The sequence below is a fragment of the Varanus komodoensis genome, unplaced genomic scaffold (assembly GCF_004798865.1).
Source record: "Varanus komodoensis strain SLA01 unplaced genomic scaffold, ASM479886v1 scaffold9, whole genome shotgun sequence".
Classification (NCBI taxonomy): domain Eukaryota; kingdom Metazoa; phylum Chordata; class Lepidosauria; order Squamata; family Varanidae; genus Varanus; species Varanus komodoensis.
Genome location: NW_025336598.1, coordinates 7,950,063 through 7,965,666, shown reverse-complemented (window position 1 = coordinate 7,965,666; position 15,604 = coordinate 7,950,063). Strand labels below are relative to the sequence as shown.

At 46.0% G+C, this 15,604-nt stretch overlaps 1 protein-coding gene across 1 annotated transcript in view; it reads right to left on the bottom strand.

Annotated features, from left to right (window-relative positions):
- Window positions 1–15,604, bottom strand: part of OTOP1 (otopetrin 1) — a 30,527-nt gene that overhangs the window by 11,900 nt on the left and 3,023 nt on the right. The window contains exons 2-3 of the mRNA XM_044418248.1: window positions 4,174–4,310; window positions 231–289 (exon numbers count right to left, since the gene is read on the bottom strand). Of these exons, the coding sequence (XP_044274183.1) occupies window positions 231–289; window positions 4,174–4,310 (196 nt within the window). The remainder of the gene's footprint in view (window positions 1–230; window positions 290–4,173; window positions 4,311–15,604) is intronic.

The window sequence follows — 15,604 nt, the reverse complement described above, 5'->3', positions numbered from 1 at the left end:
AGACTTAACCATTCTTCCTATCAGAAATGAAGAAAGAAAGTTATTTCAACACTTAAATGTGAACTGTTATTTCTAAATTATTGTTACTCTGATTGATAGCATTCAGAAAAGAAGCATAGATAAGATCCTAACATCTTCAGTATCGGTCATTTCTGAAGTTTGCCACATTTTTCAGGTTAAATATAGAGTAATCATTTATTATGGATAGAGAAGCGTTTTATTCATTTTACCTCTCCAATGTTTTGAAGGACTGGATAATATCCTTTGCATGGCACCACAAGAAGTACACCTAAAAACAAATACAAATAAAATATAATGGGTAATTTGGAAAATATGGTACCTTATTTATTGTGCGTACCAGTGCTTATTTAGTACATTTCTATACCCCCATTAGCCAAAGCTTACCAGTTTAGAAAATGGGTGCCTGCTGTATCAGTGGGATTCTATTTGTGCCACTGCCTTGGCAAATATGCCCACAGATTTGCTAAAACAGGGAAGAACTGAAGATGCAACATGGGTGACTGAAGAGAGCAGCACACTTGGCACCATATTTTTTATCTCTCAGTCCATGTTCACAAGTTTACACCCGGTGCAAAGATTTCCCTCTCATTGACATGGACAAAATTTGAGAATTAAAACTAGTCCCTACATTTCAACAGGTACTCTACCCACACTGCAACAACTGCAGATGGGATGTGTTTAACAATCACTTCACAAGCACGTATGGGGCATCCAGGTGTATGAATTATGTGTCCCAATGACTCTCTATTGTTCATCATCTGCTCTCTGTGTCGCCCCTTCTTCCCCCTAGATGGATACGGAATCCATCCCACACCCCTTTCTTTAAGGCCCATGAGGGAAGTCCACTGCACGACCAGCATGAGTGATTAGGATACGCCTGCAAGTGTGTGCATGGAGTGCTAACATCCTTAGTCCAGGCATGCTCATATACTCTCCTACAAGGACAATCAGAGCAATTATGAGAACAGTGAAGGTTCTGCTAACATGGAGCTGCAGCAGCAAGGGACGCTGCATCGGCGATCTTGCCATCTCATCTGTTAAGTGAGAGGAGCTCTGCTGGACTGGCTGATCAGAAGCCCCGTCCATTTTCCTATTAGGATCACTCCCATCCCATCAATTAAGGCCTTGAAAATGCCGCATATATTGCTTCTGTGTCATGAGGAAGGGGTTGGCAGGGACCACTTTCCTACAGCCACTTGGACTGGCTTTCACTTATAGGATTCTGAAGTAGGGGTGAATGAATCACTCTAATTCCAATCAGTTTCATTTGTATTTGGTCATAATTCTGTTCTGCACAATTTCCACATTCATGTATATTTTTATTCATATGCAGTGTTCCTCATCATAAACATTTGGTTCACAAATTCCTGTAATATATGCATTTTTCTAATTGATTTTTGTACACATCTTTTACAATATATTTCTGTGCAGACTTTAATGCCAAAAACTCCTTTGCAAAATTTCAAGGAGTGTACAATCTGAAAGATAGTGTGTTCACATTATTAGCCCAGCAAGTACAAATTGTCAGTTTGCTACAAATGCAGGCCAAACAGAATTCTTCCCTAGTCTTACTCAGAGGAGGTGGAGGGAACTTGAACAAGCAGTTGCTCCTTGTCCTTCTGCCCACTCAGTTTCCCTGGACCATGAAACCAGCTTCTGGGGAGTAGGAAACACACACCATACTTTCCCCTGTGTCACAAACTCAAGCACCTACAGTCACATTTTTGCATGTACACTAGACATCTGAATGTTCTTTCACCCTGCACCGGAATGGAAATTGCTAAGGCTGTGCTTGTGAAAGTACCTCTGCTGGACATAAATGCACAGACATGATGCACACAAGGGCCCCAGCATGCATACAGACTACCAGCCGTGAAAGGTTGCAAGAAATACTTTCTGTTGTTAGTAAAGGAATGGTCAGTTTCCCTTGCAAAAGCTAGTCAGTTGGTGATGAGAGAGAGGGAAAGCAGGAGACGAAGCAAGCTGAGCATCATCCTTGGAGGAGAAGAGAGACTCCTAAGTCTCATTCCCTGTCCATAGAGACCCATCTAGGTTCAGTCCCTTGAACTTTTATCCTACATAAATTTGCCCCATCTTGACAGAAGCCCAACTTTCTGGATGTTCCCTCCTTCCTTCTCACAGCAGGCAGCAGAGGTGCATGCCTGCTGATGTGCTGATGTGCATACTATGTGCTGATGTGCATACTATGATGGCAACTTTTCTAGAGTTGGGGGAGCAGTAAATCCCTCCTCCTCTTTGATGATGCCACAGAAATATCCTTGTGTGTTGCTGCTTGAAGGACAGGGATTCCTGTTCAATTTAATACTGCCACTGGGCAGGAAAGTATGCGATCGAATTATATGTAGGAGTGTGGTGGCTCTCAGTCCTGGGCTGAAAGACGGGATTGTTTCTAGCCACCACAAGTAGACAGCAGCCAAACTGCAAAGACAAATGCATTACATATGACCTCCCTAAATGTTCTGGTGACATTTACTGTATAACCAGATGTGTACCTGGCAATTTATTATGTTTGATCTTTTTAAAGCAAAGAAAGATAAGCAACAAAAGCCTGAGACTAAAGGGGCATGGGAAGCATTACAGTCACAGAAGGAGTTTGAAGGAAGACTGGAAGCCTTTGTTTAGTTTTGCTATTTCAGACCCAGGCCATTAATAGGAGTGTTATTCTCTGCTTCAGGTTCTCAGATCATGCCCTTCACTATGATGCTGAAGCATTTGCAAGAGGTGTATTATGTGGCAATTATATATGGTTGTATCTCACTCTTCCTCTGTGCAACTCTGTAGTATATACAGAGTGTCTAAGGTTACCTTTCTGCTTCAGGGTTGACTGCATGCAGAAGGAAAGGATATTTGTGTTATTCTCCACAAACCAGAAACAAGCTAGCTCTCTGTCTCAAATAAGAAACCATTCTTTCATTCTGTTTACAATAATTTCATCCGTAAAAGTTGCAATTTTCTAAAGATTTGTTTGTAAAATTGCTTTTTTAAAAAGTTTGCAAAATTAAAGGATGCAGCATGTGTGAAATGCAGAATTCACTATCAAGCTAAAAAGTGCCAGGAAGTAAATAATAATAGTAATAATCCTAGATTATTTCACAGACCATAATGTCAAAATGTTCTACACGTGGGACATTTCTCCTCTATCAGCCCTACTGAAATGAATAGGGGAACAGTTGTCATCTTGTGCAACTTTCAGACATTTAAATAGATTCGAGATAGGAGAAAAACATGAAAAACTGTATCTTGCTTTCCTAGTCTTAGTATTAAAGACTATTTTTCACCATAGACTTTATACTGGAATTCCCCTAACTGACCGGTATTTCACAACTGTCTTTTTGCTGTTTGGAAATGGCTGATGTCCTTTAAAGGAAAAAAAAGATTAGATGGGTCAATAAGACAAGTTCTTAGGCAATAGGTTTGCGTGCTGGTAAAATATAATTCAACTGTCTTGTATTTAGAAAGAAGATTAAGGGAACATAATTACATAGCTGTAACTGAAGAAACTTAGGACACTTTTTTATTTGAGGCAACATTTGAGACATAGCTAACATTTCTGACATTCAAATGTGTGTGGAAGCAGTTATTTAATTTTTTAATGTAAATAATACTTTGAATGGATGAGGAGGTCGTATCTAACTGTCCCTTCTGAATTGCACAACTCTACAGGAGGTGCTGATCAGCAACAAGTGATTACTAAAACAGCAGCCCCAAAGGTACTTAAAACCTGAGAGCCAGATAACATGCAATATTTATTGCTTCAGAGGCATCCATGTGTATGCCAGACTCCATTGGTTGAGAATTCTGAAACACCTCAAAATAGACAGAGGAATCAAGAAACAATTCTGGAGAAACACTTGGGGTCCTTTAAAAGAACTGATAAGCAGAGATAAACAAGATCCAAAAAGCTGAGCCTGGCTTCTCCATTCCTGACCTCCTCCAGCTTTCTCTGCTTCTACCTCTCAAGGAGCCTCCAGAATTCCCAACAGTCAGAACCCAGCTTACACAAAACTGCATGCCACATGATGATATAATACATAACCAGAATCTAAGATAGTGGTCCCCATATACAAACAGAAATGCAAAGCAGAAAAAGTTGCACATATACTGGAATAATCTGAAACCAAATACTTTTACCTGCAGAACTGTATGAATGGCATGTGTAGCTGGAAAAATACCTTCTGTGACTGACAAACAACTTGAAAATCCAACAAAGTGACCAATTTTAAAAGAGTCCATAATTAAAGTAATCACTGCAAACAAAGTAATACCACCTGAAATAAACAGAAAAGGAAAATGTTACTCCAAAGGTGATGGGCTGGATTAAAACCTTGTAATACGAAGAGTAGAGCCCCTGAAATATTTACAATCAATATGACAAGGTGAAGGAGCACCTCTTCCCTTACATGCCCTCATGCCCATTAAGATCTGTGGGAGAGGCTCTGCTCCGGGAACCCTCTTTAAAGGAGATTTAAAAAAACAACTACCCAGAGCAGGGCCTTCTCTGCGGTGGCACCCAGATTATGGAATATGCTCTCTGGAGAGGTGCACCTGGCGCCAAGTTTATATTCTTTTCGGTGCCAGGTTAAAACCTTTTTATTTAATCACTATTTTAAAAACTAATATTTTATCATTGAACAGTTGCTCTTTTGTTTTCAGTTTTTTGTTCTTATGTAATTTTTTGTTGAATTTGTTACTTATAAAGATCAAGTTATTGTTTTTATTTGTATGTATTGTGAGCCGTCCCAAGATGTCAAGGCATGTGGCGATGGCATACAAAAGTTTTAAATAAATAAATAAATAAATTTAGCAAACTCTTCAATTTTTCGTTTCACTGGGAGCTCTCCCAGGTCCTGCATAACTCAGCTTCTCTCTGCTATTGTTGCTTGATGATTCTACAGTGCTTCAGGCTTTGCTCAGTGCAGGCTTTGCTCAATCAGTTTGCATGACAGATTGAATTGTGCAGCATTGCCTTTGTGTCCCATTCCAGGCCAGACTCCCTCTGTGGCACTTCCTTCACCCCTTGCTTTTATATCTATTGGTCAGAAGTTAAAAGTCCTTTCCAGTCCCACCCAGCAGAATTCAAGATATTCAGGAAAGGTGACTGCTGGTCATCATGGAGTGGGATTTGACTCATTAAGTCCACCTTCACTCCTGGAACCATGCGGAAGGCTTTTGTGGAAGATTACATCACAGGCTGTGTTCGTTTTCAGGGCTCAAGGCAATTCAGCTCCTGCAGGTATTTTGAGGGTGCTCTGGGTCTGATCATGTGCAGTCCTTCTCCACATCCAAAACATCTACAGAGGAACAGACAAGGCTCAAAGGAAATGGGGAACAGGAGAGGCTGGCCGATATGCTCAACCAACCTCAACCATGGAACCAGGAACTATGAGATAGGTTCAAGCCTGGTTTTCCCTTTTCTGTCCAAATTCCCTACTTGGCCAGACAATGAACAGCACTAACAACCATGCAAAGCCCTAGGTTAGGTTGGTTTGAAGGGTCAGAGGGCAAGGCTCCCTACTGGAGCACACATGCTCATTAGCTAAACAGGCTAGTCTGCACTATTGACCGAAATAGAGCAATGTGATCATAGAAACAGAGCTGTACATTTTTAGAGTCCCACCACATACTGTTATCAACTGCAGAAACAGATTAACAAAGCTATGGATATTATTTCAATTTTCTGTTCAGGATAACATTTTTATTTCAACCTTTATTTGATGCCTTCATTGTGTCTGTGTAAAAGCTATTGAAGAATATAATTTCCTGATGACTACACAACAAGGGTCAGTTATCCAGTGTTTTATCAGAGAGACACAAGCGGGGTGAAAATATAAAATAAACTTCTGTCAAGAAGGTCAAAATTTGTAAATATAAGCCTGAAAGCAGATGTTTTGACACCAGATATCATAAAAAGTAGTGTAAAGAAAAACCATGTACAAAATTAATGGAATGTTTTCTGCTGTGGTGTTTCTGCTACTTATCATTGCAAAAAACTAAATGTATAAATTCACTGTGTATGATGACTGTGGCAGCTGGTCCCAAATGGAGACAGGTCATTCTCTATTATTAGTGCACACCTACAATAAAGAGTGTTCATTTTTATATGAAACTAGTTGCCTATCTCTCTCACAGTCAGACAATGAACAAGAAGGACTTTTGTTCTGTCTTCAACACTATCACGCTTGGCCTTAAAAATGCTAAGATAACTTTATTATGTAATTAGCACACTCAAAATAATCCTGGGAACAATTGACGGCAAAAGAAGAAGGGGATGGCAGAGGATGAGGTGGCTAGATGGAGTCACTGAAGCAGTCGGTGTGAGCTTAGGTGGACTCTGGGGGATGGTGGAGGACAGGAGAGCATAGAGGAATGTTGTCCATGGGGGAGCGATGGGTTGGACATGACTTTGCTAAACAACAACAACAACACACTCAAAATGCATTTGCATATTCCCCCGTAGCCTGCCATTTGTAGTACTAAAGGAAGAAATACAGAATGTAAAACTTGTCTGGCCTGCTCAGCTTCCTGCATCTGTACCTATTTCCTTCCCCCTGCCCACCCCAAGTAATCGCAGCTTTGGGGCTGAATTACAACAGGGGAAAGGGCAAGAGAGGAGAGCATTAACACCTTCCCTCCCTACAGGACAACATCCTCATGTTCAAAGTACTAATTATTCTGGAAGATCCTAATCATATTTTCCTCCCAGACTTAGTGCTTTTTTTGGTTGTTTTTTGCTTATCTACCACAGCTACCATTCTCAAAAAGCATTTGCAGAAATAACCACCTCCTGCTAAGTTTTGCAATGGACTTCCTTTATTCCTTTTTGAAAGACAGTTCTTATAGTTAAGTGGATGCTCAGTGGTGGTGGGAGATACATAAAAATGCATTCCAAGAACAACCCCTGGAAAAAGTGGGAGCTATCTGAAGGCCAACAGGAGACAGTAGTAATTGGGGGTGCCATCTGGCATGATTAAGTTCTATGAAAACCAAGGCAAGCTAACAAGACAAGATGAGAAGCAAGGGATGTATCCTGAGAGGAAAATGGAATTGGGATCAAGGACATAAATCCAATTTTTAAAAAACTGCAGTTCCTATTTTCTATTTAGTTGCTCATTTAGATGTTTGTTTTAATATACTATTACAACTTACTATGGAAAAATGTATTTTGAAGGGTGGCTTAGATGTCTCAGATAAATCCTGTTAACCCCATTGACAACAGAGAATGATGGGGAATAGCAACAGCTGATCTCAAGTGCCTGGAATGATTGGAGTGGAATGACAGGCATGGGTCTGAAACAATGGCTCTTGACTTTGGAGTCTGAGGAGTGGAAGCCACCATTTATGTGAGCTTTCTTGAGATTGATGTATCAGTGTCAAAACCACACCAGTAGAAAGTGATCATAGTCTAGCCCATCCTGACTACACCAATGGTACTTATTATTTTTGTTTTTGCCTCAGAGTCAGGAGCTTCATCTATAAACATATTTTAATGGCAACTAGGACATGTGCAAATGTCTATTCTTTCTACAAGCCATACATGACTGCCAATTTACTATGAAAGAAGTATTGCTGATTCTCAGAGAAAGACTTTATGATTCCTGTAAACCAATTTTATTACCACATGTACCTCCAAAGAGGAAAGGCTTTACAATATACCCATGCTTTCCTGTACCCAAGCACAACCTTGATTGGTGCTTTGCCAGGTACAGTTGGATATCAAGAGTTCAAATTTCCATCAGGTACTCAGGAACAAGCCATCTGGATCCAATACCATCTGCAGGATTTCAACTACAGATGCTGAAGAAGAAGAAATGAAAATTTCATGCAGGTTCCCAAGAGGAAACTGATAACGCACCAGGCCAAGGCATGCCAATTACCATAGGTAACTGGAACACAGTGTAGGAAATAGCAGAAGCAAATGCTGTGGGAGAATTTGGCTCATGGGCCAGAAACAAAGCAGGAGAATGACTCTCAGAATTCAATGGAGTCAACCATCTTTTATTGCAAATATATACTTCAGGCAACCAATCGGATGACTGTATGCATCAGCATCATTAGATGGCCAACCGAGATGTAATTCAAATCAAATAGGTATGCAATTCAAAGAAAGAGGTAGAGAAGCTAGGATTCTCTCTGCCAAAACAAAACAGCAGAAAACTGCAGTAGTGATCATGAACCACTATCAAAATTCAGAGCAGAGCTGAAAATAGCCAACTATCAGAATTATACTACAAAAATACAATTTAAAGAATTGCTGAGAAATGTAAAAACCACATAAAGAACAAAATTGCATTACTAAACACAAGTGACCATGAACTAGAAGCACTATGGATTGAAACCAGAGACATTACTAGGGAAGAATGCAAAAAGACAATTCCTGTAGTAAAAAGAAAGAAAAGGCCTAGATGGATGGTGGAAGAAACACTCACAAGTGCAAAAGAGAGATGAGAAACTGAAGCAAAAACAAATTCTGAAATAGAGTCAGAATTCTGAATGTAAGTTTTCCGTAATTATCACATACAGACCAAAAGAACTATGATAATGGCCACCACAAATAAATGAAGGAGAACAACAGAGGAAAAACAAGATACCTCCTTCAGAAGATCCAAGAAATCAGTGCAAAATTCAGACCTAGATTGGGAATCCTGAAAAACCAACAAGGGAGCATCAGGAGGAAAATGAAGAGGTGGAAAGAATATACAGAAGAACTATACAGAAGAGATTAAAGGATGGCAGGCTCCCACAAGGAGGAATTCTGGGAGGAAGAACCTGCCATGTTAGAAAGTGTCAAGCTGTGGGAAACACTTGGAAGGAATAAAGCACCGCAGTAGATTGGCTACCAGGAGAACTGTTCCAAGTTGCAGAGAATGAATTGGTTCAAATCTTAACAAGAATATGCCAACAAATATGGAAAACACAACAATAGTCCACAGACAACCAACATACATTCCAACTCCTAAGGAAGGTCTTGCTAAGGAGTGCATCAACTGTAAGACCATTGCAATAATTTTCCATACAAACAAAGAGATGCTCAAGGGGTTGCAACAAAGAATTCTGCCATATAAGGAAACTCTTGACATTCAAGCAGGATTCCAAAAAGGAAGAGGGACTCACCGATATTTGTTGGCTACTGGAATACACCAAAGAATTTCAGAAGAAGACAGGAGAAATTCAGTCCTTGCTTCATAGATTACAGGAAAACTCTTGAGTGTGCGGATCATGAAAAACTATGGATAGTCCTGAAAGAAATGGGTGTGCCTCAGCACTTGATTGTCCTGAAGTTAAAATATGGAGAAACAAGATGATTTCCTATAGGGAAAAGCATTAGAAAAGAATGTAATTGATCTGTTTGACCTGTATGCAGAGCCTAAAAGCTGAATTAGGATCAGAAGAAGTGAAAATTGAAAAATGACATATCAATAATTTAAGATGTGCACAGAATACCATATTACTGCCAGAAAGTACCAATGGGTTGAAACGATTCAAAGTGAAAGCGAAAGAAGAAAGTGCAAAAGCAGGACTACTGCTGCCCACAAGGAAAATGCACAGATCTGTAGTAGTAGTGCATGTTATGTGTGCAAATTACAAGCACAAACTGCTGTACGGCTTTGGCCCTCACCTCTAGAAAAATTCCTGTGCATACCCATATGAGAGGCGCATTAAAGGATGCGGCTTCTCTCTTCATAACAAGCCATTTTTGTCATGTTATAAAAAAAATCCCATTGTATTCAACAGACTGGGCATGAACCACATGAAAAATATACCATTTGAGGTTGATAGGCAAAATGTATTGTGCGGTCATTGCAAGTGAACATCCCACACAAGTATACAATTCCAACACATATAAGCTAAAGAAACCATAATGCAAACATAAACATATATTGGCCAGTAGATAAATGCACGTGGATGACCCTCCTACTTCTTCTGGTGCCAGCACTGGCTCTTGTCATGATATTATAGCATTTCACTTCCAAAATTTTCTCCAAAGTCCTGCACTGACATCATCCCTGAAGAACACACATAAGTGGAAATATATGGGCAAACACAGCTGCCTGACATCAAACAGGCAATGTCGCTACACTTAATTACTCTGTGATTTTGGGACAAAAAAAATATGCTGTAATCACCAAGCATAATAGAAACTAGATCAAAGTACATGTTAGTTGGCATAGAAATGACAAGTATTGTTACCTCCTAAAAGCTACACCAAAACTTATGTTCATGAACAGGAGGTCTTGAAAATGACCATTACAACATTATCACCCTGCTATCCTGGGGAGCTGAGAGCAATGAAGCAAATGGGCTGGCAACTAGCATGCAAATCATAAAGCCTCTGAGCATGCATGACTGAGCAGAGTTTCATTTAAAATCTTATTCTGAGGCAGTGACGGCAGTGATGAAGAAATCACACCTTATTGGGTGATAAAGGACATTCTCAAAGTTGGTGCTGGAAAGCAACTTGAGCCTTCAATAGCCTGCTGCAATCAATTTATTGGATATTTTGCAGATGAGCTCTCTCATATTCCTGCCAGTTTAGATGCCACTGTTTTAACAGAGTCGGAACTGGATGTGACCAGACTGCCATCTAATCATGTTAGCACAGTTTATCCTTTAGCTTGTACAGCTTGAGGGCATGTATAGACTCCTTGGATAAAGGCAGGTTGCTTACCAGTAACTGTCATTCTTCAGAGTGGTCATCTGTGCATTCACAGCTCCAGGCTTGCTGCAGAGCGCGAGGCCTTGGTTGGATTAAATTTCCAAAGCTCGGCATCATGGAATGGGAGGGAGCGGGGACCTCCCCCTGCTCAGGTAGCATAAGGGGCACCCAGTCCCTCAGCTGCCTGAAGACTGCGCTGTCCCAGGCGTGTGAGGGATCTGAGGAATCTGCAAAGGATACAGCAGTGACCTCGCCCTACCCATTCAAGGCGAGAGGCTGATGATAGCCAGCAAGTGGAGGGCAGGTTGTGTGAATGCATGGATGACCACTCGAAGAACGAAGAATGACAGTTTCAGGTAAGCAACCTGCCTTTCTTCTTTGTGGTCTCTGTGCAATCATACCAACGGGTGACTAGCAAGCTTACCATCCAGGAGGAGGGGGCTGTTGTCACCGGAGAATCACAGAGAGCACCACCCTTCCAAAAGCGCAGTCCTGTCTGGCACAGATGTCTAGCTGGTAGTGGCGGACGAAGGTCGAGGGCATGGACCATGTCGCAGCCTTACAGATTTCTTGGAGTAAGACACCAGCTGGCAGCACAGTGGATGTGGCTTGAGCATGTGTGGAGTACGCACACAGGCAGTCCATCAGCGGAATCCTTGCCATCTCATAGGCAAGGGTGATGGCACTGGAGACCCACTTAGACAGTCTTTGGCTGGAGACGGGTTCACCAGCTCTGGGGCCCTCGGAGCATACAAAGAGGTGCTCAGAGCAGCAGAGGCTCAGTCTGGGCTCTGTAGAAGGCGAGGACCCTCCTGACATCGAGGAGGTGGACGGTGACCTCGATGGGGGTGCATGGGTTGGGGAAGAAGGCTGGAAGGACAATGTCCTGGTTCACATGGAAAGGAGACGACACCTTGGTGGCAAAGCGTGGGTCAGGGCAGAGAACGACCTTGTCTCTGTGAAATGTGGTGAAGGGGGCAGTGATCCGCAGGGCAGCTAGTTCGCTGGCACGGTGAGCAGATGTGATGGCCACCAGAAACACAGTCTTCCAGGAGAGAAGACAGAGGTCTGTCATGGCCATGGGCTCAAAGGGCCTTCTCGTGAGGGACTGTAAAACCATGGAGAGGCTCCAAGAGGGGGTGTGAGGCCGGACTGGTGGGGCCAAGTTTTGGAGGCCCCCGAGGAAGCAGCATTCCAGGGGGTGAGCGAACACCGAGGACCCTTGGATAGGGGGGTGAAAGTGGGAGACGGCTGCCAGGTGGACCTTGATAGAGGAGGGGGAGAGGCCAACGGTGAAGTGGGACTGTAGGTATGCCAGGATGTGGTCAATGGAGCAGGGGTGGGGGGCCAAGGCCCTGTGCAGCAGCTGAGGCTGTGAAGGCTCTCCATTTTGCCAGGTAGGAACGACGTGTGGAGGGTTTCAGGGTGGCCTGTAGGATGTCAGCGACCGCTGTGGGGAGGGAGCTGTAGGGGTCGGTCAGGGTGTGATCATCCAGGCTGTCAAGCAGAGGGTCCTGAGGTAGTGGTGCAGGACATTGCCCTGGTCGTGCGAGAACAGGTTGGGTAGGGAGGGCAGGCGGTAGAACCTGTTCCTTGACAGGCGAGGGAGAAGAGGAAACCAGAGTTGTCTTGGCCACCAGGGAGTGATCAGGATGCAGCTGGTCCTTTCACTCTGGAGCTTGGCCACCACCCTGGTGACCATGGAAAATAGAGATCAAAGTGTAGAAGAGGTTCCCCTCCCACCTGAGGAGAAAGGCATCTCCCAGGGAACCCCTGCCCCATCCTGCTCTGGAGCAGTGGTCAACAGGTCGCATTTGGTATTCTTGCTGGTGGCAAAGAGGTTGATCTCTGGTGTCCCCATTTCTCGCACAGGATGCGGAAGGTGGAGGTTTCCAGCTCCCACTCGTGTGGGAGAGAGGGGAGCAGCTGAGTGAGTCTGCTAGGGTGTTGAGGTGCCCTGCCACATGAACGGCTGTGATGGCAATGCCCCTCTGGAGATGGAGGGCACCAGAGATGCGAGGCGGGAGAGTGCATTCCCCCTTTCTGATGGTGGTGTTGTCTGTGGCTACCTGAACAGGGTGCCCTGTCTTGGAAGGACATGAGGGCCTTCTGGGCTTCCAGCATCTCCAGTATATTGATGTGGAAATGAGCCTCGCTCTGGTCCCAGTGTTCCTGTGTGCGCATGTCTGCGCAGTGGGCGCCCCAGCCTGTGTCGGACGTGTCGGTGGTGGCGGTCATGGATGGCTGGGGGGGAAGGAAGGGCATGCCTCTAGTGAGATTGGCTGTGACACTCCACCAGCGGAGGGACTCCCTGACCACCGTGGGTGGGGCTAGGTGGGTTGTGTGGGGATCTTCATCTCACATGAAGGCTTCCACGAACCATAGCTGGAGAGGTCTTATGTGGAGCCTTGCGAGCTGCAGCACCGTTACCGTGGTGGCCATAAGGCCCAGCAGCTTCGGGATGGTGTGGGCAGTGGAGAGAGGTGCAGCCCCGACGGCTGTGGCCAGTGAGGCAAGGGTTTCTGCCCTTGGCTATGGTAGGAAGGCTTTGGCGAGGGTAGAATCTAGGCGAGCCCCTATGAAGAGTATGGACTGTGTGTGTGTGTGGGGGGGGAGGACAGGTTTGTCATGGTTGATGAGGAGTCCTAGGTCCTGTAGGAGGTGGCATGTGATAGCTAGGCCACGCAGTAGGTCCTCCCTGGAGGGGGCCACGGGAGGCCAGTCATCCAGGTAAGGGAAGATCTGGACATCCTGGAGCCTGAGGTGGGCACAGACGACTGCCACACATTTGGTCAATACGCAGGGAGCCGTGACAAGGTCAAAAGGGATGATGCAGACCTGGAAGGCGGGCTGGTCAATTCGGAAACACAAGAAGTGCCTGTGTTCTGGGTGGATGGAGATATGTAAATAGGCGTCCTTCAGATCGATGGAGGCAAACCAGTCTCCTTGGTTAAGGAGAGGGAAGATGACCTGGAGTGTGAGCATTGTGAACTTCTTGGGGGTGATGAACTTATTCACCCCGCTTAGGTCTAAGATAGGCCTTAGAGTCCCGTCCCATCCCATTTGGGTACTGTGAAGTACCTGAAGTAGAAGCCCCTGCAGGCTGACAGGGGGACACATTCTATCGCCCCTTTATCCAGCAGAGCCTGGACCTCCACCCAGAGGGCGGGAGATGGGGGAGTGGTCTTGTGCAACCATGGGGCGGTAGAGCATCAAATTCAATCCTGTACCCCACTTGGATGATGGATAGGACCCAGGAGTCAGAGGTGATGGCCTCCCAAGCTGGGAGGTATTGTGCTAGGTGATCTGTGAAGCTGGAAGGCTGCCTGGACAAGAACATCAACGCCTGTGCCTGTGTCTGGGCTCTCCTACGGGAGCCTCTGGTGGGATTGGCAGTCCCGCCTCTTGTTGGCAGGCGGCGCTCTGTGGCACGTGGAGCGGTCAGGGAAAGGGCGGTGGCTGGGGGTTGTAGGGGTTCCCTGCCACCTCCTCTGCACTGAGCTCTGGCCGAAGCCCATGCATTTGGCGGTGGTGCGTGAGCTTTATGGAGAGATTCCATATTCTCGTCTGTACCGGCATTAAAGAGGCCTTTGCCATCGAAGGGCAGATACTCAAATCGGGCCCAGGTTTCGGGGGGCAGGGATGTGGAGCATAGCCAAACATAGCGGCGGTTGGCTACTGCCCCCATCATGGCCTTACTGGCGCAGTCGACATGGTGCCGAGCTGCCTCCAGCTGGAACCTGGAAAGGTCCTCTGCCTCAGTGTGTATGAGGTGGACTGCATCCCGTAGGTGGTCAGGGAGCTGTTCTACTATGGCACCCATCTTCTCCCACAGGAACAGCTGGTACATGGCCATGGTGGCCTCATAGTTGGAGACCCTGAACCCAAGGGCAGCCACCGCATAGATCTTTTTTTGCCATGGTATCCAGGCAGCATCCCTCCTTGTCCACCGGGGTGGACTGGTCCCTCTGGGGGGTGCCCTGCATAGACTGGGGTGTTGGAAAGGAGGGGGAAGGCCTTGATGGTAACCTTGTGGGCAGACTCAGCTCTGTGAGAGGAAGCCAATGGCCCAGCAGGGGCTTTCCAGGACTGTCGCACTGTGCAAAGCAGCACAGACAAGGCAGGTATGGACACAGTGGTGGTATCCCCTGAGGCCAGGGCGTCATAGCCCGGGTCAGCCTTGGGTTCGGGTGGATGGGAGGCTCGGAAGCTGAGATCCTCAGCCATGTGGAGCACCAGGTCAGAGAAGCCACCCCCCTTAGCAGGAGAGAAAGAGAGGTCCTGATCCAGGGCCTGGCCATCGGGGAAGTGGATGGAAGCTGCAGGGGAAGGGGAGTGTCCCGAACTCAGGGGTCAGCTCTGACCTGAGTCCTGGGAAGGCGAATGCCGGTGGTGGCTGCTCCTGCTTTGACGATCCCGGTGAGAAGGGTGTGAGCAGCCCTGCAGCTCTGCGGTGAGCTGCAGGGCTGCAGGAGTGGCGGCGCTGGGGGGAGGCCTGGTGTAGGCCACATTGCTTGATGAGTCCTCGCTGGGCCGGCGGCATCGGTGCGCACGGGGCCTGTTCCTGGGCCTGGTAGCGCGGCTTGGGCTCGGGCGGGGAGGCAGGAGAGTGGTGGCAATGCTTGTAAGGAGTGGGGTCACTGGAGGAAGTGGAGGTAGGGCTCCAGACGTGGCGCCCAAGGTGGGACCTTCGTTTGGAGGCAGGGAGCCTCAGCCGGGTGCGGGGAGCATGGGCCTCCAAAGACCTGGAGTTGAAGTTGGCCGGGCAGGGCCTCCTTGCGTGTGGGGTTGAGAGTGGTGAGCTGGCATGCGAGGAGGCTGCAGAGCGCAGCAACTCCAGCGGGGGTGGGGGAGCGGTGTGCCTGTCAGCTCCAGCGGGGGTGGGGGAGCAGCATCGCCCGCGGGCAC